Below are 26871 nucleotides of genomic sequence, written 5' to 3' on the forward strand. Positions count from 1 at the left end.
ATGACAAAAATTTAATGCTACTTAAGGATGTAATGGACTAGACTGAATGAAGACATTTATGTGTTTACTGGCTAGGAAAATAAAGAATTTTACAAAATTTAACTGTTCCTTAATTAAGCTCTCAATCAAAATCCCAAAGAACCCTTTCTAGCTTGACAAAAATCCACTTTAAAGTATATCTAGAAGATACCTGCAAAGATGAGTCAATACAGTTTAGAAAATAAAGAATATTTTAACTATACATCAAACTATATACAGTCATGCACTGCTTAAAGACAGATATGATCTGAAAAATATGTTAAGGCAATTTCATACTTTTGCAGACATCAAGAGTGTACTTAGAGAATGGTTTAGCTTACTATATACAGTCAGGCTATGTGATCAGACATGTGTTCTGCTGTTGACTGAAATATATATATTTGTTTTTTTATGGCTATCTAACAAATCACTACAAACTTAGTGGCTTATAGGAATACCCATTCAACAGTTCACAGTTCTGTCCATGAGATGTCTGACAAAATACTCAGGACATTACAAGACTGTTATCAATATGTTAGCTAAGTGAATTCTTACCTGAGAGTTCTGAAAAAATTCTGCTTCCTGGCTCACTCTTTTCATTAACAGAATTCAATTCCGTAGAGATGTGGTGCCCTGTTTTCCCGCTTGCTGTTGGCCAGGAGTAGCTCTTAGTTCCTTAGGCCTTTGCCAGATGGCCCTCTCCATCTTCAGTAAGGGAGACGATTTTCCCTTCCATTAAATTCTTATGTTTCCAATTTCACAAACTTTCCGATTTTAAAGGGCTCCTGTAATTAGGCTAGGCCTAACCAGATTGCCTATCTTTGTTAAAACCATCATGACATATAATACAACCAAACCATGAAGGGAAAAATTCATCTTTAATCATGAGGATTAGGATGGCAAATCTCAGAGGCCACTTCTTTTCTCAAAGATATAAATTCTTTTATAATGTGGGAATTTGCTTATTTTATGAAGCCACAATGTATATTTCCTTGAATAATACAAACAATAGTTTCTTGGGGTGTGTGGAAGGGTGTTAAAACTGTTTTGTTAAAAATTAATTTTCTGTATTATCAAACACAATTTCACCTATATACTGAAGTTTGAGTATGTCACTACATTAAACCCTGACAACCTAACTTGTTTCAACCTTTTTTCAATCAATATTTCCTTTTAAACAGTATTATCAAAAGCAATATGAGCCTCATGAGCCAATATTTGTAGCAAAATAAAATGTAAACAGGCTGAATTAACATTTTATTTAACTCATTAAACCAAAAATATAATTTTACCAATATAAAAATGGATATAGTTTATATTCTTTTCTTGTATGTCATAAAAATCTGGTATGTATTTGCTACTGACACCGTATCTCAATTGGGATTAGTCATATTTCAAGGACTAATGCATCTCAACTGTAATGAAAGACACTGTCTTGCACCTTTCCATTGTCTACATCTACTTGCAGCCAATATGTTGTGAGTGGTCTGCCACTTGCCAAACTCTATCTTATTCTTATAGATTAGTTCAAGATATGCCACTAGCAGAATTCACTCATCAAATATTAAATTGTGAGCCTCGTACCGTATCTGGTACTAGAAGAATGGCAACAAAAATGGCTGACGTGGAAGAGTCAACTGAACCATTTGAGTATTTGCAGATACTAACACAGGTAACAGGAGTGGTCAAGTTTTTATTTTATAGCATCTGACACAATTAGTAATGTTCTTATTTCCTTACTAATACTGTATGTGTGCATCTGTTTCTCTCACAACACTCCATGAGGGAAGGAGGTACATCTCTCTACCTTGTTTGCCATTATAGCCCTGGTAAATACATGCATACACACATACTGATTATCGGCCTCAACCAATTTCTCGTTTCATTACTGTGTTTTCTATGAAGTCACAAAACATTCCATTTTTTTCTTAGTAAATCTTTTTAAAACAAATTCTTATAACTTATTCCAATGAATAAAAAGTAATTTAGAAATTTCTCACTGGTCAGTGTTCTTCATCCTATCTTCATCTACCTTCTTCCTCCAACACAAATGAGGCACAAATGAACAAATACAAGGTAAAAGCACTTTCCATCAATTTTCAGAATTAAAATACACATACATCTCGAAGGAAAATGTAGTAAATGCTGACTGTTATTCACCAGTCAACAGTGGCATGGTACTCAAGGGGTTTAGAAATTTCAGAATCTCCTTTGGCAATTCATTTTTTAAGTTAAACAATAGAAAACACTGAATAGCTATGATTAACAAAAATAAAATAAGCAAAACAAAAGAGTATAAAATGACTAATGGTGAAACCTATTTCAGAGGGAGGAAAAAAATCCCAAACTTATTCCTTAATGATAGCAATAACACTGTATTATAAAGTACTTTTGCTAATCTTCAGAGTGCAAAGAAAATCTTATGTGAACAGCAATGTCTGGAAGAATTCAAGAGTCAAAAATGAGAGCAGATCTTAACATTTTATTCTGTCTACAATAAAATGGCACTTTAATAATATGGGTCCTATCCAAATTAGTCAGTTTATTTTAGCACAAAACCCCTATAACTCTTCACAAAGTGTTCCCCATTTTATAAACTGCTGGTATCCATAGCCTTTTTATTTTACAGTACTGGGATAAAACCCAGGGGCACTACACCACTGAGCTACATCCCCAGCTCTTTTTGAGAAAAGGTCTCACTAAGTTGCCAGAATGGCCTCTCAGCCTCCTGAGGAGTTGGGATTACAGTTTGTGCCACCACTCCCAGCACATCATATATAAATCTTTGATCAATCAAATCATATTTAAAATACACTAAAGACAATTACTTTTTCGTTTCTTCTTAGGTGAACATTCCAGAACGGGTGTAAGTTCAGCTTCTTCACTGTGTTTTCTTTTCTTTCTTTTCTTTTTATGGTCACTTTGGTAACCACTGGAGTCACTGCATTGAAAAACAGGATCCTGATCTTCCTGGTGCTTCTTCTTCTTCTTCTTCTTTTTCTTTGGCTCTTCCTCACAAAGGCCATTCATATTATTACTAACCTGTAGCTCTTCCTCTTCCTTTGGAGTGATGTCTGCAAAATCTGCCAGCTCTGTGGTACCACTATTTACTTCATAAATTTTTGGATCTTTCTTCTTTTTCTTCTTTGGAATTTTTTCAACAGATTCCTCAGTGAGAGTTTCTGTTACTTCTTCAGAAACATCAGGGCACTTGGACTGCAAACTGTAAATTAACATTAAAACAATAAATAGCAATAAGCAGAAATGAAGGAACAAAATGAAATCAAGGATATCTCAGTATGTTAAAATTTCCTAACTGAGAGCAGCATAAGTACATAACTATGGCATAAATTTCATATATTCTATTGTTTTATCCCTTAGCCTAATATAATTTAAATTCAGCACTAAATTTAAATTTAAATGTCAATATTAACTGTTCAATTCTTTGTTTCTATACTACTCCAGAAGTCAAAAACTGGATTCCAAATTTTGGTTTGGTTCAGTTCAGAAAAATTAGGCCACTGAACGTTAAACCCAGGATTATTAGTCAAATTAAGGATAATAGAGAAAAAAAAATACTTTCAATATATCTCAAAGCAATGGAGTTTCCCATTTTAATTTTTTCTTTCAAATATGAACTTACCAAGCAATATTTACTTTTCCTCGAATGCAGAATACTCCAGCAGCATCTGAGTCTAAACGAAATACTTCAAATTCTAATTCATCGCCCACATTTATCTCCAGGGTTTGCCACTGCTCAGCTGACACATGCTCAGGTTTAGGGATAGAGGCATTAAAACACCCATGTACTAAACAGCCAATGTGGCTAGAAGACACTTTATTAACTGTACCCTGGGAAGAAGGAAAAAAGGACATAACATCAAGAAGACACCTAAACAGTTAAAAGGTGAATCAAAATTTCTAAGCTTCAAACTCACTTCCAAGAAAAATATCAAATTAATGATATAATTTAATACAGGAAGTTTACCTCAATTACAAGTTACCATCTGCCAAACCCAAACAATGTTAGAGATTTTAGAAAACACAAACTTTGTAAGTAATGACATGTCAATTGTCTAACAGAATAAACAACTGATCAACTAAGCTACCCAGCCTCAAACAAACACCACAGACTCTACTGCAGGATTCCCTAGGGAGTAGATTTCTCTATAACCACACTGAAACCAAGCAGAAAATACTCTGATATGATGTATAAATGAAAAGACCTCAAGGAAGGAAACATATGATTTTCATAATAGGATCCACATTACATTTCTATGAACAGACAAAATTTCAAAGTGCATTCTTTAATGTTTCAGCTTAGCATGATACGAGCAATTCTATTACATGAAAGTTTTCCCTTTATATGTAGATCTTCGGTATGGTTCTTTTGCTAAGTCACAAAAATGTTAAAACTAAAGTGTGTTATGTAATTTTTGAATAAAATGAAACTTCCATAAAACATTTTCCACTTTCTCCCCCAGGAATCAACATATACAAAGAATATGAATAAAAACCCTAAAATATAATTTAAAAATTCACATTTTCTGAAATACAGAACCATAAATAATATTGCTATATATTCAGTACTGTTTAGCATCAAACTATAGTACATCCACAGAATGGAATATTATTCAGCACCAAAACAGCAATGAGCTATCAGGCCAAAAAACATGGAAGAAACTTACATGGATGCTGCTAAATGAAGAAGCCAATTTTGAAAGTGTGATTCCAAATATATGACACTCTTGAAAAGGCAATAGACAATAAAAAAGAGCAGTGGTTTCTAGGGATTAGGAGGGAGAATGGGAGAGATAAATAAGTGAAGCACAGGATTTCTAGGGCAGTGAAACTACCCTGTATGATATCAAATAAATACCAAAATACATTTGGCAAAACTTATGGATTGTACAACATAAAAAGTGAACTCTAAGGACTTTACTGGAGGGTGGAGTAAGATCCTCTGGCAATTTCTCTCCATGGATAAACCAAGTTGAACAGCTATTCAAGCATCAAACTAAGTTCACAAGAGATAAGGAAATGAGGCAACCATAGTGCCTGCTTTAAGTATAACAACAACAACAAAAAATGTATTGAAGGCAGGAAATTCAGAGTTGCTTAAGAGATGCCTCTCAGTGGGGGAGGGAGAGAGAATTAAGTTCAAGCCTTAGGTGAAACCTAGTGCTGGCAAAGCCCCATGACCCCAACATCCAGGCCACCACCTGTGGACTGAGCTACTGGAAGTGCCTTAGGCTGGTGGCAAAGAGACTGCCTTATCCCTATCCTCCAACCTTGGGTAGCACAGAGGGGAGCAGGGCAGAAAAGGTAGCACGAGGCTTGTCTCAGAGTCCAGCGCCAGACTCACTTCCATAAGACCAAGCACCTCAGTAGCAACTGAAGACCCTGTACACAGGGCAGGGCTCATAAAGCCCCTAAGTTAGCTGTCACATCAGGTAGAGATCTGTGTGCCAGTGGGACAGACCCAAGTTTCAGCCACTTTAGTCTTATAGTGGGCCTTGAGAATACTTTCCCACTTCCAACGACTGTGAAGAACCCTATGATTGTGAGACTCTGGTGTGACAGTGCTTAGCACCAGCCTCGGTGTCTAGACTCCCCACCCCTCAACTCTGTACAGGTTTGCTATGCCAGGCCAGTGCTAACAGAGAAGGATCTAGAACTGCCATTGACCCTAGGCAGAGACCTGTGCCCAAGTTTCAGCCTGCGTAACTGCTGGCTACAACATGGGCTTCTGTGCACCCAAGAAAGTGCAGGTTTTTATTGCTATAAAATTCAGGCACAACCCAACTGAGCATCAGATTAGGTGGTCAAAAGTCAGCCTTCACCAACATTACTCCAACCTCAGGTGCAGGACAGCATGATACAAGACCGCACTTGCCAGATGTAGGACAAGGTAGTAAGGCCAAACCTTTGCCCTGGAACTTAATGCTAGGCTAGAGAAACGCTAACACTGGGCAGATCCTAAAAGAACTATTCTAAAAACTGCCCGTTAGCAGAGGCTCTGGAACAGCTCCAGTGCCAGGGGAAGACACATGGCCCCCATCTCTCAAACTTACAGCTAGCAGTACCATGGTCCACTGCAGCAACAGGCAACCCACAGCAGTCTGAGTTAGTGTTGTGTTGGTCTTGGAGGGCTCAGGGTGCCACAGGCACCTGAGACTGATCCACCTAGTGACTGTCCAGAGACAGGCAGAATCCTGTAGGTTCTGACCCGTAACTATGGATAAGGCGTACAATCTACCCTGGTCCCAGAGAGGCTTGTGGGAACAGATTATTCTTTTTACTCTACTTCTGAATAAGACATCACCAGAATATTTGGGAAAAACCTGGGCTTGGATTACCTAATACTAGTGAAACAGTCACAACACATTAAGAGCAGACTCCTGGCAAATCTGGACCTGGGCACCACCTAGCCTACTTAAAATTTCTGGAAAGATGGGCACAGTCAAATTAGAGAGAATGGAACAAATGCCAGATCTTTCAATACCCAGAAAACATCACCCATCTGAAAGCATCAAGAACTTTCAGGAAAACAAGAACTCAACTCGTACTCAAAATGTGCCAGAAACTGACACGGCAATAATCAGTATGGGAGAGATCTCAGAGAATTTTTAACAGTAGTTCTAAGGAAACTCAATGATCTTCAAGAGAAATCAGATAAATGTTCCAATATTGAGAGAAACTTAAGGAGATGGAAGCAATTTAAATTCTTTTTCTTCATCTTTTTTTTTTTTTTTTTTTTTTGGGTACCAGGGATTGAACCAGGGGCGCTTAACCACTGAGCCACCAGCACTTTTTTTTTAGTATTTTTTATTTAAAGACGGTGTCTCACTGAGTTGTTTAGGGCCTCCATAAATTACTGAGCCTGGCTTTGAACTCCAGATTCTCCTGCCTCAGCTTCTAAAACCGCTGAGATTACAGGAACAGGTCACCACACTCAGTGCAATTTAAATTCCTGAGCTAAACAATAGTGCAATTAAAAATGCAATACAAAGCATGGACAGCAGGATTGTTTAACAGAAGCCAGACCATTATGCAGTAATAGGAGGAGAAAAGACAAATGATGAAAGCTTACAGGTACTTTGAGACAGAATTTAAAAAACTAATGTTTAGGATATGGGGATTCAAGAAAGACTTCAAAATGCCAAGGGGATAGAAACTTATTCAAAGAGATAATCACTGAAAACTTCCCAAACTAAGAAAAGGATAAAAATACCCAGATATAGGAAGGTTAAAAGCCATCATTCAGATTTAACTCAGTAAGTCTAACTCAAGAAGTTTACCACCAGATATAATCAATCCAGCTATCATAGATAAGAGACAAAGCTACCCTTCAGAAGTGAATGATAGCCTTTTCCAGACAAAAGTTGAGATAAATTATCTCCACCAGAACTGCTCTAAAATAAATGCTGAAGAAAGTTCTTCAAACTGAAAGACATGAGTATGAAAAAAACACAGAAAGGTATAACACTTGTGAGAGTAAATATACAAATTCAGAATACATATAATGTATAAACCATTCTTTAGTATGAAGATTAAAAAATAAGTAGTTTAACAGGCAATACAGAAAGACTGGATGGAATCCAACTGGACTGTTTTCTTCCATCTTGTTCTTTTTTTTTCCTTTTCTTATCTTTACTATCAATTAAGTTGCTATCATTTCAAAACAGCTTGGTATAAGCAAGATTTTTTTATTAGTCTCGTGGTAACACAAAACAAAAATTTAAAAGACAAAGCAAAAATAGCAAGCAAGGAATCTAAACACACTACTAAACTAATTCACTTAACCAACAAGACTGTGAGAAAGAAACTATGACAAAAGTAAAAAACAAGGCATATAATGGCTGTAGTGAGACCTTACTTACCAATAATTACCTTGAATGTAAATGAGTTCCATTCCCTTATTAAAAGAGTGACTAGATTAAAAAAAAAAAAAACAACAGTCAACTATATGCTATTTATAACAAACTCACTTCAATTCTAAGGACACACAAAAAGTGAAGAGATGGAAGATCCCCATACAAATGGAACCAAAAGGGGGAAAAAAAGTTGCCATACTAATATCCAATAAAATAGACTTTAAATAAAAAGCAATAAAAATAGACAAGGAAAATAGTTGCATAATAAATAATTAATAAAGGGGGTCAACTGATCAAGAAGAATTAACTCTAAATACAAACACATCCAATATCAGAACACCCAAACATATGATGCAAGTATTAATAGACCTAAAAGAAAATGTATACTCCAAAAATTGCTGGGGACTTCTAACACCACACTTTCAGTAATGGACAGACAATCCTGACAGAAAAATAAACATCAGTTATACTGCACCCTAGACTAAATAGATCTAACAGACATCTATGTACACATCCATCCAACAACTACTGAATACATATTTTTCTCATCAAACACTCTACTGGATAGGTTATAATAGATCACAAAGCAAGACTCAATTTTTAAAAAATTGAAACATTTGAGTATCTTTTCCGACCAGAATGAAATAAAGCTAGAAATTAATAACAGGAAAAGCTTTAGAAACTACACAAATGCATGGATATTAAAAAACCAATGGATCAAGTAAGAAATCAAAGAAATTTAAAAATTTCTTGAAATGCAAAGAAAATGGACAAACAGACCAAAACCTTTGGAAAACAGCAGAACCATTATTAAGAGGGAAGGTTATAACAATCACTGCCCACATCAAAAAGGTAGAAAGATCTCAGTCTATTACATTGCAAAGAATGGGGAAAAATAACAACATGAAATTAGTAGAAGAAAAGAAATCAATACAGTAGAAATAAATGAAATGGAAACAAACAAACAAACAAAAAATACCAAAAGAATAAGGAAACAGAGCTGGTTCTTTGAAAAGACAAACAAAATACACAAAACCAGAGCTAGAAAAAGGAAAGAAAGCACATATAAATAAAATCAGATAAAAAGGGAACCATTACAATTGATGCCAAAGAAATACAAAAGTTTAGGGATTATTATGAACAACAGTGGCAGCAAATTTTGTAAGTTAAGAAGAAATGAATAAAGACATTCATGCTATCAAGACTGAATCATAAAAAAAGTAAATAAATAGGAAACCTGAACGAACCAGTAGCAAGCAGTGAGATTCAATCAGTTAAAAGAAAAGCCTAGGGTCACATGGCTTCACTTTAAGTTATTCCAAAATATAGAAGAAGAAGGAATTCTTCCAAGAACACAGTATGAGGTCAGCATTATCCTTACACCAAAACTGGATGAGGAGACAGACAAAAAACTAAGGGCCAATATCCTTGATGAACAAAGATGCAAAAATCTTCAACATAATACTAGCAAACCAAATCAAGTACCATTAAAAAAATTAGTTACTATGAACAAATGGGATTTACTTCAGGGTTCAATGCACGCAAATCAATACATGTTATATATTATAGCAGAATGAAGGACAAAAACCTCATGGTCATCTCAATTGATGAAAAAAAGGCATTCAACAAAATTCCATATCTCTTCATGATAAAAACGCTGAAAAATTTAGGTATTAAAAGAACATACCCCACCATACCATTTATAATAGGTCAATAGCTAACATACTTAACATGAAAATATTGAAAACTTTCTCTTTAAGAGCTGGAACAAAATAAGGATGCCAACTTTCACCACTTTAATTCAACACAGTGCTGGAAGTCCTAGCAAGATTAGGTAAGAAAGAGAAAAGGCATTCAATATGAAAATGAAGTCATCAAATCCATGACTGCAGATGACATACTATACGGAAACTCTCAAAAACTGCATCAAATAAAATTAGAATTTCTAAATAAATTCAGCAAAGATGCAGGGCAGAAAATCAACATACAAAAATCAGTAATAATGCTATACACCCACAGTGAATTATCTAAATAGATATCGAGCAGTACCATTTACAATAGTTACCAAGAGGTAACTAAAACACCTAGAAATAAAGAAGTTGAAAGATGTACAATGAAAATTATAAAATACAAATGAAAGAAATTTAAGAAGTGGAAAGACATCCTTTGTTCACAGATGGGAAGAATTAATAATGTTAAAATGTCCATACTACCCAAAGTGATTTAGAGACTCAATGTAATACATATCACAATACCAATGGGACTCATCACAGAACTGGAAAAAAACAACTCTAAAGTTTATATGGAACCACAAAAATTTCCCCAAATGGTCAAAGACATCCTGAGCAAAAAGAACAAACCAGGAGGCATTATACTACCTGACTTCAAAACTTACTATGGTAATTAAAATATCATGGTAATGGCATAAAAATAGACTAATGGAACAGAATACACTCTAAATGTAAACCCATGCACATGCAGCTAATTAATTTTGAACAAAGGTGCTAAGAATATGCACTGGAGAAAGGTCAGAGTTTTCAATAAATGGTGCTGGGAAAATTGGATAAAAAAATAAAGCTGACACCTATTATCGGTTAAAAAGATTAAGTCAAAATGGATTAAAGACTTAAATGTGAGATGAAACTATGAAACTACTAGAAGAGAGGAAATGCTTCAGGACATTGGAATAAAAAGACCTCCAAAGAACAGGAAATAAAAGTTAAAATAGGAAAATGGGATTACATAAAACTAAAAGACTTCTGCACAACACTCAAGAGTCCTGCAAAGTGAAAAAAAAAAAATTTGCACTGTATACATCTCCCAGACTTATGTATAAGTAAATTCAAAACCTCAATAGCAAAAAAGTCAAATAACCCAATTTAAAAATAGGCCAAAAATCTAAACACATTTCTCAAAGGAAGACCTACAATCAGCCAACAAGTACATAAAAACAAATGTTCAACATCACCAATCATCATGTAATTCAAACCAAAACAACACAGATATCATCTTACTCCACTAAGGCCTAATATCAAAGTCACTAATTAGTGCTGGTGAAGATGAGGAGAAAGATGCCTTACATAGTGATGGCGCAAATATAAATTAGTATAGCCATTAAGGAAAACAGTATGAAGTGTCCTCAAAAATAGTAAACAGAACTACCACATGATCCAATAATCTAAATGCAGGGTATATAGCCAAAGGAAAGGAAATCTGTATGAAGAAGAGAAAACTATACTCTTATGTTCATTGCAGCACTATTCACAATAGCCAAGAAATGGAAAACAAGTGTCCACGGGTGGATGAATGCATAAAGTAACACAATATTTCAATGTGTACACAATGGAATACTATTCAGTCATAACAGTGAAATCTTGTCATTTGGGAAACGGATGGAACTGGAAATCCACACACTAAATAAAGGACAGAGAGACAAATGGAGTCTAAAAAAGTTGATCTCACAGAAGTTGAGAATAGAATGGTAGTTACCAGAGGCCAGGGAAAGGTTGATCAATGGGTATGAGTTATAGTTACATAGGAACAAGCAGCTCTGGGGTAAAATTACCTATGGTAACAATGTTTTGTATATTTCATAAAGGTAGAAAGGACTTTGAGTTTTTACCCCAAAGACAATAAATGAGGAGATAAGTATGTTTAACCTGATTTATGCATTATGCAAAGTATTCATGCATTGAATATCACATGGTACCCCATTAATATGTATGACTTTTATCTTTTTGTTATCAGTGTAAAATAATACAAAATCTGGGGATCTCAGTTAGTAATAAAGTGTCTATACTGGCTAATAAATAAAACAAATACACTTCTCTATTGCAAGATGATGTCAATAATAGGGGAAACTACTTTGCAGGGGCAGGGCATATACGGGAAGTCTGCATCCACTCAATTGTTCTATAAAAATGTACATTCAATCAATTTAAAAAAATTCAACAAAATGAATAAATTTTGAATATATGAGTCTGGAACAACTGAACAGCCACAGTAGGAAGAAAATGGATTTCAAGACCTACCTTACATTACACAGGAAAAAAAAGCATAAAAAACTGATCACAGAGCCAACTGTCAAAGATAAAATTAAAAAGCTTGTAGAAGTTTTTTAAAAGAATATTTTCACAAGTTAGGGATGGGCGGATTTCTTTGCTAAGACCCAGAAGCAATAATCACAAAAGTATAAAATGACAAATTGGATCTCATCAAAATTAAGAGCTTCCATTCATCAAATGGTAGCATTAAAATAAATAAGCAAATCAATAGAGAATATACAGAATTTGTCTGAAAAAAATTTCAATCAAGACTAAAAAGAACTACAACTCAATAAAAACAGAAAAACCCAATTAAAAATAGCCAAAGGCATTTTTCTTCTCCCAGGATCCTTCTTTGGTCTTCCATGTTGGGCTCTGTTGTCCCAAAATAGTAGTGTCCAAAAAGCACCCACTGGAATCCCAAAACAAAGAGGGAGGAACACTGGGCTACAACAGTGAAGAGAAGAGTTGCTCTACGTTTGTACCTGAGGAACAGGAGGGTTGACTCATTCTAGAAAATTTTCCCTGTTCCCTGTGATTCTCCCTCAACATCTCATCTCTACGAAACCCTCCAGTACAATGTTGAATAGAAAAGGTAAAAGTAAGGAGCTCTTCAAGATGGTCAAATAGAGGCACCTAGCACTCACCTGCTCCTCCAAAAAGGAACCAAAACAACAGGTATATAGTTACATATTGAGGTGACTAATCATGACAGCAGTGGAAATGAACAGGAGAAAAACATACCTTGTAAGATCCAGAGACCTGAAACAGCAGCACAGTAAGAGAAACAAGATATCTGGGAACCAGCTGGGGGAGGGAGGGAATTCTTAGATCTGGAGGGGTAAAGGTAAAAGAGTCCCAGTAAACTCTATTAGCAAGGATAAGGGTAATCGTAGTTACCGAAAAATTACACAACCCTTAAGAGGCTTGCAGTCTACTAGGTAAAAAAGCTGATATATCTCCACAGCAACCTGGCTTTGGATAAAGAATTCCCATCTCCCAGGGAACCCCTAGGGTACAGCAGTCAGGAGTAATCTTGAAAAACCTATTATCTGAATTTGCAGTGCTCTAGGAGTCAGAAATCCCTGCATAACACCATCTCTGGAAACCCACAGATATTCCACTTATGTGGTTCAGTAGGTAGGTGCTTCATGACCCAAACCCAGCTTAGTATAGTGACTCTGACAAATCTGCTGGGAGTACTGCACCATGGGGGAATGGGCTGTTGTGACACAAAATGGAGGGAAACAGAGGGTGCAACCTTCAAGAACTGGGTATCAGTGGGCCGTCCTCTAAGACCAGGTGTGTGCAATTCCATGATCGTGCAATGTCTAAAGGTAGTCAACCACCCAGTTCCTGACACCCCTTTCCCTAGGGCAGTGCTTGTGTGCCTGTAACCAACAAAGTTAGGAAAGAACTCTGGTTCCACTACTCCTCTATCCAAAGAGAACTGGAGAGAAGTCCTGAGCAATATCTCTGCTCCTGTCACATTGCCCCCAAGATCATAGCCTAATAAGGTCTGGAGAGAAAACTTGCTTGGTGCTGGATGCATTCTACTCCCTTGCAAACACTCCAGCTGATAGGAGTTTTGCCCAGCTTTAGTCTGCTCAATCCCTAGCAGGCATATGGTTCAAAGAATGGAGGGAGAAAAAGAACTCTGGCCTTTGCTCTGTCCCCAGAACTGTAGAGCTTGGGGGAAGGGTTGAAGGTTTTGCACCTGGGTGTCTATACCCACAGTAGCAGCACAAAGGAACAACATAACTCCTTGTATCAACACCTACACGGGTCCTCACCATGGCTGCCCCCACACCTTGTTTCATCACACACTGTAGGTAGGACTGTATGTAAGTGACACGGGGGTGCTGTGATTTCATTCTCCACCTCTTTCTGAAGTATGTGGGCCTGCACCACTGTCTAGAAAGAGGGCAAGTGCTTCAGGCCCATGACCAGTATTGGCGCAGGCAGTGCCAGAGACCCTTATAAGTAACAGAGCCAATAAACAGTTCCAGAGGAAACCCCCATTCCCTGAGAGGTGTCACCACTGCCATTGTAGTAGTAGACAAGCAGGGTACACCCCACATATTCTGCTGGCTATACCATACCTGCCTAAACTGCTAGTGTCCCCAATGCTGATAGACAGTGGTCTCTGCAGACAGTGAGTATTTCAGATTCGAATACGTTACACACTGTGCCCAAATTCACCGATCAAAGAAAAAAACCCCATTATAGTAACCAACTAGCAATAAGGTCAACACTGCATAACAAAACGATACCTCAAGACACGTAGGAGAAAGCTAGTTATTAAGAAGACCATCCCATAAAAGTAATAAAGATTCCATCAGATGTATAAATCTCAAAATAGGAATACAAGAAATATAAAAGAAGGTAATATGACACCTCCTAAAGATCATAACTTCCTAGTAACTGATTCCAGAGACATCAAAATAGATGAAATGCCGAGCAAAGATTTCTAAAGAGTGATTTTTAGAAAATTTAATGAAATCCAAGAGAATACAAATAAAAAGTAAAATGAAATTAAGAAGACAGTTCAGGACGTGAATGAGAAACTAGGCAAAGACATTTTGAAGAGAACCAAACAAATCTCAGAAAAGTTAAGTCAAATAAAAAATTCAATCAAAACTCTCAACAATATCTGGATCAGGCAAAAGAAAGAAAAAATATCAGAGCTTGAAGACATTTTCAAACTATCACATTCAGATGCAAACAAAACAAAAACAAAGAATGAAGAGAGCATTCAAGATCTTTAGGCCACCATTACATGATTAAACAACTGCATCACTGGTACACCCAAAGGGAAGAAGGTTAAAGGCATAGAAAACCAGTCGCATGAAAGAGCAACAGAAAACCTCCCTCATCTTGGGAAAGACATGGGCATCTAGATACATGACACCAAATAACAAGATCAGAAAATCTCCTCACCAAAACATATTAAAATCAAATTGTCCAGAGTACAGGACAAAGAAATTTCAAAAATCTGCAGGAGAACAGTGCCAAGTTACATTCATGGGTAACCCCACTGATGAATAGATTTCTCAGCAGAAAACCTACAGGCCAAAAGGACATGGAATAATGTTTTTCAAGATCTAAAAGAAAACCACTAGTTAACAGGATTACTATACTCAGTATAGCTTTCATTCAGAAATGAAGAAATAAAGACATCTGAAGATAAACAAAACGGAAATCATGACCACCACACCAGCCTTACAATGCTTAAGAGTCCTACACTCAGAAGTGAAAGACAACTAGTATCAAGATAGCAGTGAAAGTACAAATCCTGTTAGAAGAGTGAGACACAAAACAAATATAAAACAACCAAATATCACCAATATGAAAAAAACATCATAAGATGCGAAGAAACTAACAAAGAATACCCAAATAAATAGAAGAAAAATCAACAAAATTACAGGAATTTCAATAATTTTGAATAGTAACTCTAAATGTAATGGACTTAATTCTTCCATTAAAAGATAAGGGCCAGCTGAATGGATTAAAAAACAAGATTTAACAACATTCAGTCTATAAGAAGCACTCCTCACCAGAAAAGACAAAGAATGAAAAATATTATTTGTAGCAAATGGAATCCTAAAACAAGCAGGTTAGCTATACATCAGACAAAACAGATCTTAATACAAAAATAGTTAAGAATATACAAAGAAGGATATAAAATGATCCAAGGACCAATTTGTCAAGAAGACATAAGGATTATTAATCTATATGCACTTCATGTGGGAATACCCAGTTTTATAAAATGCTCCAAGGCCTAAAGGGACAGACTGGTTCCAATACAGTAATGATGGGGAATTTCAATACCCTACCAACACCAATGGATAGATCAACACAGTAACATCACAGTTAAAACTATATTACAGTTGAAATGGACTTGACATTTATAGAACTCTATCCAACATCTACACAGTACACATTGATCAATACAAGGAACGTTCTCTATGCCATATATTAGGTCACAAATCAAGTCTTAAGAAATTCCAAAAAAATTAAAATCATTTTCTCTATCTCTTATGATCACAATGGAATGAAACGAGAAGTTAACAAGAGAAATTTAAGAAAAATTATACAAACACTTGAAGACTGAACAGCGTATTTTTGAATGAGTGAACAGTGGGCCATTAAAGAAGTAAGAAGGAAAATTTAAAAATTCCTTGAAACATATGAAAATGGAAACAGAACATACCAACACTTGTGGAATAAAGCAAAAGCAGTACCAAAAGGAAAGTTTATAGCAATGACTGCCTACATAAAAAAAAGTATAGGAAGATTTCAAATAACTTAATGATGCATCTTGAGTACTTAAGACCAAACCAAACCCCAAATTAGAAGGAAAGAAATAGGAAGATCTGAGTAGAATAAATGAATTAAGAGTATAAAAGAACAATATGAAGGAATCAAACAGAGTTGGCAATTTGGAAAAAAAAAAAAAAAAAGCGTGCACAAAAAAAAGAAAAAGGAGAGATTATAACTGATACTACAGAAATTCAAAAGGGTCATTAGGGATTATTTTGAAAAACTATATTTTGACAAACTGGAAAATCTAGAATAAATGTACAAATTCCTGGGCATATATGACCAGCCAAAATTAAGGATATAAAAAGTCTAACAGATCAATAGCAAGTCATTTGATATAAATCATTAATAAAAAGTCCCCCCACACAAAAGTCTAGTACTGGATGGCTTCACTGCTGAATTTTAACTAAAAAAAAAAAAAAAACTACTCCAAATATGACTGCAGAACATAGATATGAAAATTACCAAGAAAATACTAGCAAACTGAATTCAATGGCACATCAAAAAGATCAAAAACTATGAGCAAGTTGGTTTCATTATAATGATGCAAGAATGGCTAAACATATGCCAGTCACAAATGTAATCCATCACATAAAAGTCTGAAGGAGAAAAAATCATTCAGTCATCTCAATAGATATAGCAAAAGCATTTCATAAAATTCAAAATCTCTTCTTGAAAAAAGTCCTGGACAAATTGGATACAGAAGGATCTCCACATCTAATAAAATAAAGGCTATATATGATAAACCCATTGCCAAAAACATACTGAGTTGGGAAAACCTGAAAGCATCTCCTCTAAGATCAGGAACAAGACAAGGGTGCCCATTTTCACCACTCTTATTCATCATACAGTACTAGAAATATTAACAAGAGCAATTAGACAAGAAATGAAAGAGATACAAATAGAAAAGGAGGAAGTCAAATTATCCTTTTGTAGATCATATGATTCTATACACCAAAAAACCTAGGCTCCAGCAAAATGCCATTAGAACTGATAAATAAAAATTGAATAAAGCAAGAGGATTCAAAATCAATATTCAAAAATCAGTAGTTATTCTATACACCAATGAATTTGCTGACAAAGAAGTCATAAAAGAAATAGCAGTCACAATAATCCCCTCTCCAAAACAATAAAAACAATCTAGGAATGAACTTAGGGAAGTAAAAGATTGTTATTATGAAAATTAAAAAAAAAAAAAAAACTGGGGGCTGGGGAGATAGCTCAGTAGGTAGAGTGCTTGCCTTGCAAGCCCAAGGCTCTGGGTTCAATCCCCAGCACCATCAAAAAAAAAAAAAAACTTATCTACATATTCAATACAATTGCATCAATCATCAGTAACATTCTTCGCAGAACTAGAAAAGAAATCCTAAAATTTATATGAATGCATAAAAGACCCTGTGTACCCAAAACAATTTTGAGCAAAAGAAGTAAAGTTGGAGGTATCATAATATCTCATTTCAAGACATATTAAAGAGTCATAATAATAAAAACAGTATGGTATTAGCATAAAAAGAGACATAGATCAAAGTTAACAAAATAGAGAACCAGTAATAAACCCGCACATCTACAAGCCAACTGATTCTCAACAAAGATGCCAAAAACAAACACTGAAAGAAGGATAGCCTCTTTAACAAGTGGTACTGAGAAAAATGGATATTCATAAGAAGATGCAAGCTGGATGCCTATCTCTCACCCTGTACAAAAATCAATTCAAAATACATCAAAGACCTTAATCCAAGATCTGAAACTGAAACCAATAAAGGAAAACATAGGGGAATCACTTGAAGATACTGGTACACACAATGAATAGCTACTACCAAAAAAACAAAAGAAAAAATCCTGGCAAAGATGTGGAGGGAAAGAATCTTACCCACGGCTAGTGGGAATGGAAACTAAGACACTATACAAAGCAGCAAGAAGGTTCCTCAAAGTAAAACAAAAACAATTACCATATGAGAGCTGGGGTTGTAGCTCAGTGGTACAGTGCTAGCCTAACTCATGTAAGGCACTGGGTTCAATCCTCAGTACCACATAAAAAAGTAAATAAATAAAATAAAGATATTGTATCAATCTACAACTAAAAACACTTTTTAAAAAAAACTACCATTATGATCCAGTGATCCCACTCCTAGGTATAAGCATACAACAAACATAAAGTTCAGCATATAAGAGAGATACCTGCATGTCCATGTTTACTGCGGCACTATTCACAATACCTAAGATATGCAATCAGTCTAGGTACCTGTCAACAGATGAATGGATAAAGAAAATACAGTATATGTACAAAGTGAAGTAGTATTCAGTCATAAAGAATGAAATCCTGTCATTTGCAGCAAAACAGGGATGTAACTAGAGTACATAACATTAAACAAAATAAGCCAGACACAAAAAGACAAGTTTTGATTTTTCTCACATATGTGGAAACCAAAAACTAACAAAACAAATTAAAAAAAGACTTAAAAAAAGAAAAGAAAAAAAAAAAAATCCACCTTAACCTGTAAGTAGAATAGAGACTACTAGGGACTAGGAAGGGTGTCAGCCCCAGATGAAAGGATGCAGAGCAACTAGAAGTAATGAATGGGAAGTAATTACTTTTTGAAAAAGTAATACTTTTTCAAAAAATTAAAAACACATTTACCTTGTGACTCAGCATTTCCACTTCCACTTATACACTTGAAAAATATTAAAATGTGTACAGAATAGCTTTATTCTTAATAGTACTAGACTAGAAATAAACCCAATGTCCATCAATGAAGACAATCAAACTATGATATACTCACAAGACAGCACAAAATTAAATAGTGACTATTGTGTATATTACTGACACAATAAACAGTATGGATGAAACTCAAAAACATGTCTACAAAAAGTAGCCAGATTTTAGAAGAGTATGAATTAACGGTGCAAATATGGAATTATAGAATAAGCAAAACAAATTCATGCTACAAAGTATCAGAACAGCATTTGTATCTGGGACGGAGGGAACTGAATAGGCAGGAGCATAAGGGTCCTTTCAAGGAAATGGAATGATATGTGGAACTGCCAAAATTCATGATTCGTGCATGCTATTATATGTAAATTATAAATGCTAATTATAAATAAAAAATTGAAAAAAGTGAAAAAAAGTATTTGAGGACTGAATCTTGTCTGTACAGAATAAATAAAAGGGACATTTTCACTTTTGTACTTTCTGTACAATTTTAATGTTACTTCCATATACATCTTCACACTAAAAATGATTATTTACAAAAAGCAGATAGAAGTCTGGGAATTTACATATACAAATCTACTGCCAACTTTACTAGTATGAAGTCCAGGATACTATTCCTAATGTTTTAACTGCTACTAAAAAATTTTTAAAAATTGAAATTTCTTGTGAATTTTGTCATAGTGAAATCTGATCTATATTTTTATTAACAGTGCTGATGGTTAGTTAACAGTTCTTATCTACTAAATATACATATACAGATATATGAATTAAATATACATAAATCAACATATATATACAAACAGATCTGATGGTAGAAGAGCAAGTAAAGAGGATAAAAGATACATTTCAATAGATTTCACATCAATTTCTCCATTTTCATCGTCTAGAAAACTGGAAGATCTACACAGAACCTTCACTTTCTTGGCATTGACTGGCTGCCCTCTCCTGTTATTCATTTGTTTTCATTACTTGCCTGAATCCACAGTCATATGAATGCCTGTTTCTTATGAAAGTATACTACTTGAATCCTTTATTAAGACAAGATATTTGGGTAGAATTGAGGAATTTTAAAGTATTACTATTTTCCCCCTCAAGATTACCCTATGGACTTTGCAAAAAAAGGAAGAATGAAAGAAAGGAAAAAAAGAAAAAAAAAATCAACTGGATAGGTCACATACTGTGCACCCATGTGTTTTACTAGGATGAAGTCTACATACTCACCTTGACTGAAATGATATATTTTTTCTTTTAAAGTAGTCTTTATTTATTCACATTATTTAACTCTCTTTAAAGTTTCCCAAATTACAAAATTATTCCAAGAAAGCTAAGAAAAAATGATATACATACCATAAGCTTTTGTCCAGGTTCAGGGCTAAAAATAACAAAATCAGCTTCAATATTAAGATGAATGTGTCCTTGATCATCATATATATCTCCCAGTTCACCCACAACTTTGATGTTATCATATGCAATAGGGACACCTAAAAGACTTAAAAAAAAAAAAAAGAAGAAAATGATGCCTTTTACCTTTTTATAAATTAGGCCATTATGACACTGATTAGATATTCTAAGAATCCAAAAAGTGTACGTGTCCTAAATACATCACCCATGTCAAAAGCATATGCTTAGTCTGTAACAACTCCTCATCAGTTCCACTTCACCAAAAGGTTCCAATGTGCTGGTTAAGTTAAAACGATTATTCAAGATAAACTATTCAGAAACAAAAGGTCCACTTATGTACCAGCAATAAATTGACCCTTCTTCCTTATTTGCTACCTATTTGAATTAGTCAAGCTAGAAAGAGAAATAATGGAAATTGGCAAGAAAAATGTATATGCTTTTTTTTTTTTACTGAACAGATAATATTGATATTATCCAATACTATTAAATTTCTGTACTTGATAGCATATACGGTTAATATCCAATACTATTAAATTTCTGTACTTGATAGCATATACAGTTAAAGCTGAAGCCCCTGAATACCATAGCCAATAACTTAATACAGAAAAATCTCAAACTGCAACTGTTGCTAGTAAATGGAAATTTTAAAATGCACAACTATATCATTTATTAAGAACTGACTTTGACACTCTACACATTTCAGAGTCAGGATTTGTTGGCAACTATTATTTCAAAATATCATTTCTTAACTATGAAGGATAAAAACGTGGCTGCTTTTACTACTACACCCGCTACTTGAAGGAAACTTCCCTAACTTTCCAAGGCAAATCTGAAATCACTCTTTTAGTATAAATTTATCACTGTTCTTAATCTAATTTTATTTGTATGAGTTTCGAATTTCACAAACACTTTAAGGTCATTAGCAGCAGAGAATTGTGTGTGTGTGTGTGTGTGACAAGTTTCCAGCATGATTCACAAAGAATAAGAGAAAAGAATTTATCCCTAACAGATTTTTAGTAAAATAGCCACAACTCCCAAGAAAGCAACTATAGTAATTACCAAATTAGAAAAATCAAACTCTGAGATTAATTTAGGAATGCCCTTTTTAGTTTTTACTTTATGCACGTAGCTTTCTTCATAAGGAACCAGCAATTATCACCCAGACTATCTTATAGTCGCTGAAAACAGTAAGAAGGAAGGAAAAATTAATTGCTAAATGACAGGAAAAAAAATTTATAACCTTGTTTCCTTTAATCAAAGCTTCCTCTCTCTACTATAGAATGATTTTCAAGTGGAGAATACTGCTGTTTCCCGAAAGGCACTTGGGAATTTTGGGGACCATTCATGTTTGCTACAAACACTGCAAAGAGGAGGGAAGGGAGAAAGTCTGTTATGCACAGGACTGCCCTGTACAATGATGAAATATCCTAGCTCTGCATGACTTCTGAGTAAAGAGATGAGCTTGTTTATAAATAGTTGGGCACAGAATATAACTTTAAAAATAAATGTATCAACATAAAATCATCTTTGCATGGTTTAAATAAAATATAAAATTTCTAGGAATGGAGTAATAAGTAAGTTGAAGAGACTGTTTCATGTAGCACTTTATCAAGAATTACTCAACCATTTCAGAAAAACATTATGACTGAAAATATGTGTTATCTGAGCTGTCAATGCAAAATGTCTACATCAATCCAAAGCTTTAGCTGTCACATTCACGATAATCCTCAGGAATAAGTGAGGGAGGCATTAAACTACTTTAGTTTTTTCAGATAGTCATGTTAGATATTCATGTTCAGATAGTCAGAACATCATCATATTGAAACATTTTATTGTATTAAGAGTACTATATGGATTTTTTTAAATTGTATAGGCAGGTTATATTTATCTTTGAATTTGATTTCAGTACAGTAAAGAATGTTTTCACAATAGTGAAGATGGTATTGCAAACTACTGCTTACAAAAGGGAGGTACTAAATCCTATAGGGTTCAGTGCAATGATCAGGGATTGTATGATAGAGCATAACGACAAAGGATTTGTGTAAATCCATCAAAGCTTTGAGAAAACAACTTATTTAACTTACTAAAAATCACCAGATATGCAAAGACAGATTCCCCAACACTACATATCTTTTCCTCTTTTACTTTTGTATTCCAAAAACTATCCTAAGTAGATGTCAGAACAGAGTGACAACCTCACTTGAGAGATCAGGGAACAATTCAATCAAGTTTAAGGGATGCTTAGATTGAACTTTCATTTCAGACTTCTCTCAAACTACTGGAAGAGAACATATGGTTTGTCCCTTTTCTTTCCCCTGAATGGTCTCTCAAAGGTACAACTTAGCCATAGTTATAACGTGATTTTTAAAAACTATTTAACTCTCTCTAATTAGTCCAAAGTTGAATTGTGATACCTTTAAAAAAAATTCTGTCACTGGGAAAGAAAGGAAGTCTACCAAATAGGAGATGCTGTTTGAGATGACTTAAACACAAACCGCAAGAGCACTTCTCAATTCTTTCCCTTTTCTCAGACTCTAAACAAAGAAAAGTAAGTCCTACTGATGCTACAGGATGGTCAATGAGACTAAAAACAAACTATACATGATAAATGGTGGATGTGACACTATTATAATTCCCAATATAGTCAATGTTCTATCCCTCATTAGTAATGTTTAGTTCAATATGTGATGCCTAATCATCACTCAGGAGTAATGGTGGCTCCTACTGGACAACTCTGGGAGACTTTCCCCTATTTTGTCAAATGCAGGAGGTACATGGATACAGACAGCAGCAATACAGCTGCTTACATTTCCATGCTTTATGACCACCCTGTATATTCTTAAATCTCTCAAATCTATTCTCTTTAATAATTTTTCTCTTAGGTAACTGTAACAAACTCTTAACTGATCTCCTTGTCAACTGTCTATCCTATTTAAAAAATTGTACAATGCTGAAGTGCCATTTCTTTAACTGCAAACCTGATTATGTCCCAGGAACTTCAGATATGTACTATTCTCTCAAGGGTATGCCAAGCCTCTGAGTTGGAGGGAGGGTAATAAGGGATGAAAAGAATCACTATGCTTAAAGAGCAGAAGAAACAAAATTGAACCAAAAAATAAACAGAACAACAACAACAAAACTGGTAAAGGCAGAAAGGGAGAAACATAATGGCCATCCTCCTAGTTAACTCCCATCCCTGTCTTTGACATTCTGTTCTCCAATTCCATGGCACTCAATACCTTTCCTCTGATACAAGCCTTTTTCCAGCTATACAGTATGTACAGTTCTCTGACCAAAGCATACTACTTTACACTAGTACCCATTTAGTCATGTTACTCTGGAATGCTACCATCTCAAAGTACCCTCCTCCATCAATTTGTTCTCAAAGGTCACAAGATCCAACTAACAATTCCTTCTTTTACTGTAACTTCAATCCCCAAATTTTGGATTCCTGCCAAATTTTGACACTTTACTAGATCTATTTGGCTTACATTTATATCTGTATTAGAGGATATAATAAAACTAGGCTCCTTGAAACTAGAAACTTATTTTTTTGGTTTAATATCATAAGTTCCTAGTATAAACTATAGACATCCAAGTGTGTGTGTGTGTGTTGGTGCTTAGAAGAAGCTGTATATTCTAGATATGCTTGATTCTCAATGGGGTTGGAATGAGGGATATCCAGAATCCTAGGAGGAAGTGGTAAATTTTAGATAACTTGTCTAAGGAAATTCCTACAATTCTAAGGGTTTGTAAAATTGCTATAGGAAATCATAAATCCCAGTAGAATCTGTTCACCCTAATTTTAGAACCTGTCTTTTGAGGCAACATAGTTTAGACAAATATTAGGGCACATACTCTCAACTTATAATTCTCAGTTTTCAAGTTACTTTTTTTTTTTTTTTTTTGTAGTGCTGGGGATTGAACCCAGGGCGTCGTGCTTGCAAGGCAAGTACTCTACCAACTGAGCTATCTCCCCAGCCCTCAAGTTACTTTTGATAAATGTAAATGCACCAACCAGTTTGTTTTGTTTTTCTGCCAGGAGCAAAAGTTCTCCAGTTAGAATGAATGAACTTTCTATTCTTAAAAATAAAACAATTAGCCGGGCATGGTAGCCCAGGTCTGTAATCCCAGCTGGGGACCCTGAGGCAGGAGGATCATGAGTTCAAAGCCAGCCTCAGCAACACCAAGGTCCCAAGCAACCCAGTCCTTAAATAAGCACATACACAAAAAAAGGGCTAGGGATGTGGCTCAGTGGTTGAGTGCCCTACGTTCCATCTTATGTATGTATGTATGAATGAATGAGTAAATGAATATATACATACATACATACATACATACATAAATAAAACAAACGGTATTTCCTTCATTCCCGATCAGGTACAAAAGAGAATCGCGGGAAATTACCAGATCCAAAACAAACAACAAAAACCGACCATCGTATTTTACTCCGAAAATGGTTGTACAAATACTTATGTGCGATCTTCTGTGGAATGAGAGAATATACTTAAGTACTATTACCAACTCTTCATTGTCAAATGAAGAGCTAAATGAAACGTTCAATGTCAAAGAAAATTCCGTCTACTGGGTCTCCAGGCATCTGGTCTATTCTCATGTCCACACCTGGTACGAGTTTTTCCACTGCTTCTGTCTACACTTTCCTGTAAGTTTTCTTTACTGCCCAGAAAAGGACCCTGAAGAGATCTCGACCTGGATGGTACAGGCCATGAAGGGCGGACCACAACTACAATCTCTCCATACTACGCTTGGGTCGGGGTGGCCGGTGCGACCTTTACCATTTCTCCTCTTTTCTGCTGCGCCAGTAGCATGGCGTTCCCGTACCCCAAAGAAGGGGCTACCATCTACGTTACGGCGTGGTTGGCTTGGAGAAGGAAAAGGCAAAAAGGCCCGTACCTCTCGGAATAGCGCAGGAGTTCAGCATCTAGTTGCTCTCGGATACCGGTGCGTTTCCTGTTGAGGTAGCGGGGCGACAGAGCAATGTGCCGTCGATGCGGCCCGGCCACCAGGCAGGAGTAACGGCTGTTCACCAGAGCACAAGCAGCAGCATAAGTGGGCAGCTCCAGGCAAGGTACGACACCGACCGGTCCTACCACCGGCCCCTCGGAGGCCGCCTTCGGCCGCGGAGGCTCAGAGCAACCAGCAGCCATGCGGCTGGTTACCTTCCCCTCGGCGCGCACCACTGACGCAAGCGTAACTGCCTTTCCTCCGACGCCCGTTTCTACGTCATCCACCAGTTACCACGCCCCTAGAACTTTTCTCTCCCTTCGCTGCATTATGCACATTTGACCGGCAGGGGGCAACCGTTTTTGTTTTGTTTCGTTCATCCCCGCGTTTGGAGGACAGTGCTAGGATCCTGTGGTTGTCTGTATTGAGCATGCGCCAGGGTTTCTTTGTAAGGGAGGCAAACGTGTTTCCACAAACTCCTCAACGGATTTAGTATGTAGATTAATGAGGATGCCCACTTTGATCATTTGCAGTAGTAGCGTGTTTTGGTAGAATGTTTCAAGCTTGAACTATTCAATAATATATGAAAAAATATAATGGAGTATAGTCCACGCAGTAAACCAAATCTTTTACAGCAACTCTCAGACCTCAAATGCAGTTATCTGAACAAGTACCCTCTCCGATCTAACGTTATTTCTCATTAGACCGATCATTTAATTAGAAAATCCTCCCACTTTTCCAGTTGTTTAAGCCCAACTATGATCTTCAGGTCTCTCTTGTGCCCCCAAACACCAAATCAGCCCAAAGTAAAAAACACAGCTGTATTTGTGCAGTTCTGTTCACGCAGTCAGAACTACAAAAGTCCTTTCCTGTCTATGAAAGGTTAACTTGTTGATCAAAAGCATACCCAGAAGCAGCCTGGTCTCTGAAACAACTATGGTGAAGATGTGCCTTTTTTAAAGCCCTAGGTAGGATTCTGGTTTCCCCTAAGATAATCCAGATTCCTTAATAGAGCTAATAAATTACTAGGCCATTTTATTATCTGCCCCTAGTTTCTTTCTTTAACATCATTCATCATTCTCTCTATGTTAACAATATCTGCTAGCCATCCCTGCTTATTGATTCACTTTCAACTCTCCCCTTCTCCCCACTCCCTCCCTCCTTCCGGTTTCCAGCCATTCCTTCCCACCCCCCCAAGTAATAATGTATATTTTCTCTTACATGGTTAAATTCTATTTCTATTTTTAGTTTAGATTTTACAGTCTCTTCCTCTGTAAAGAGTTCTCTACCTTCTTATCTCCCTCTGTCCCTGTAAGGACTAAGTAGTTCCCCATCTGTCTGTCACCCTCATGTACTTGTTGTTATGTTAAATTTGTCATAACTGGCTACTTGCCTGATGCATCACTAGGTTCCAGTTTCACTGGGGGAAAGTTAGTCTTCTTCTCCAGAGAAATCCCCATAAACCAACCTCTTCCTCTCCCCCAAAATCAAACAATGCATCCTAAATGAATGAATAATGTATGAAAAAATTAAT

At 35.8% G+C, this 26871-nt stretch overlaps 1 protein-coding gene across 1 annotated transcript; it reads right to left on the bottom strand.

Annotated features, from left to right (window-relative positions):
* Window positions 1–25561, bottom strand: Polr1f (RNA polymerase I subunit F). Its single transcript, XM_047561231.1, has 4 exons — window positions 25287–25561; window positions 20319–20460; window positions 3662–3870; window positions 1–3241 (listed from the first exon to the last, which is right to left on the bottom strand). Exons 1-4 carry the CDS (start codon window positions 25538–25540, stop codon window positions 2833–2835), a joined length of 1014 nt encoding a protein of 337 aa, XP_047417187.1. The 5' UTR covers window positions 25541–25561; the 3' UTR covers window positions 1–2832.
* Between the last annotated feature and the right edge of the window lie 1310 nt (window positions 25562–26871).

The sequence above is a fragment of the Sciurus carolinensis genome, chromosome 8 (genome assembly GCF_902686445.1).
Source record: "Sciurus carolinensis chromosome 8, mSciCar1.2, whole genome shotgun sequence".
Classification (NCBI taxonomy): Eukaryota; Metazoa; Chordata; class Mammalia; order Rodentia; family Sciuridae; genus Sciurus; species Sciurus carolinensis.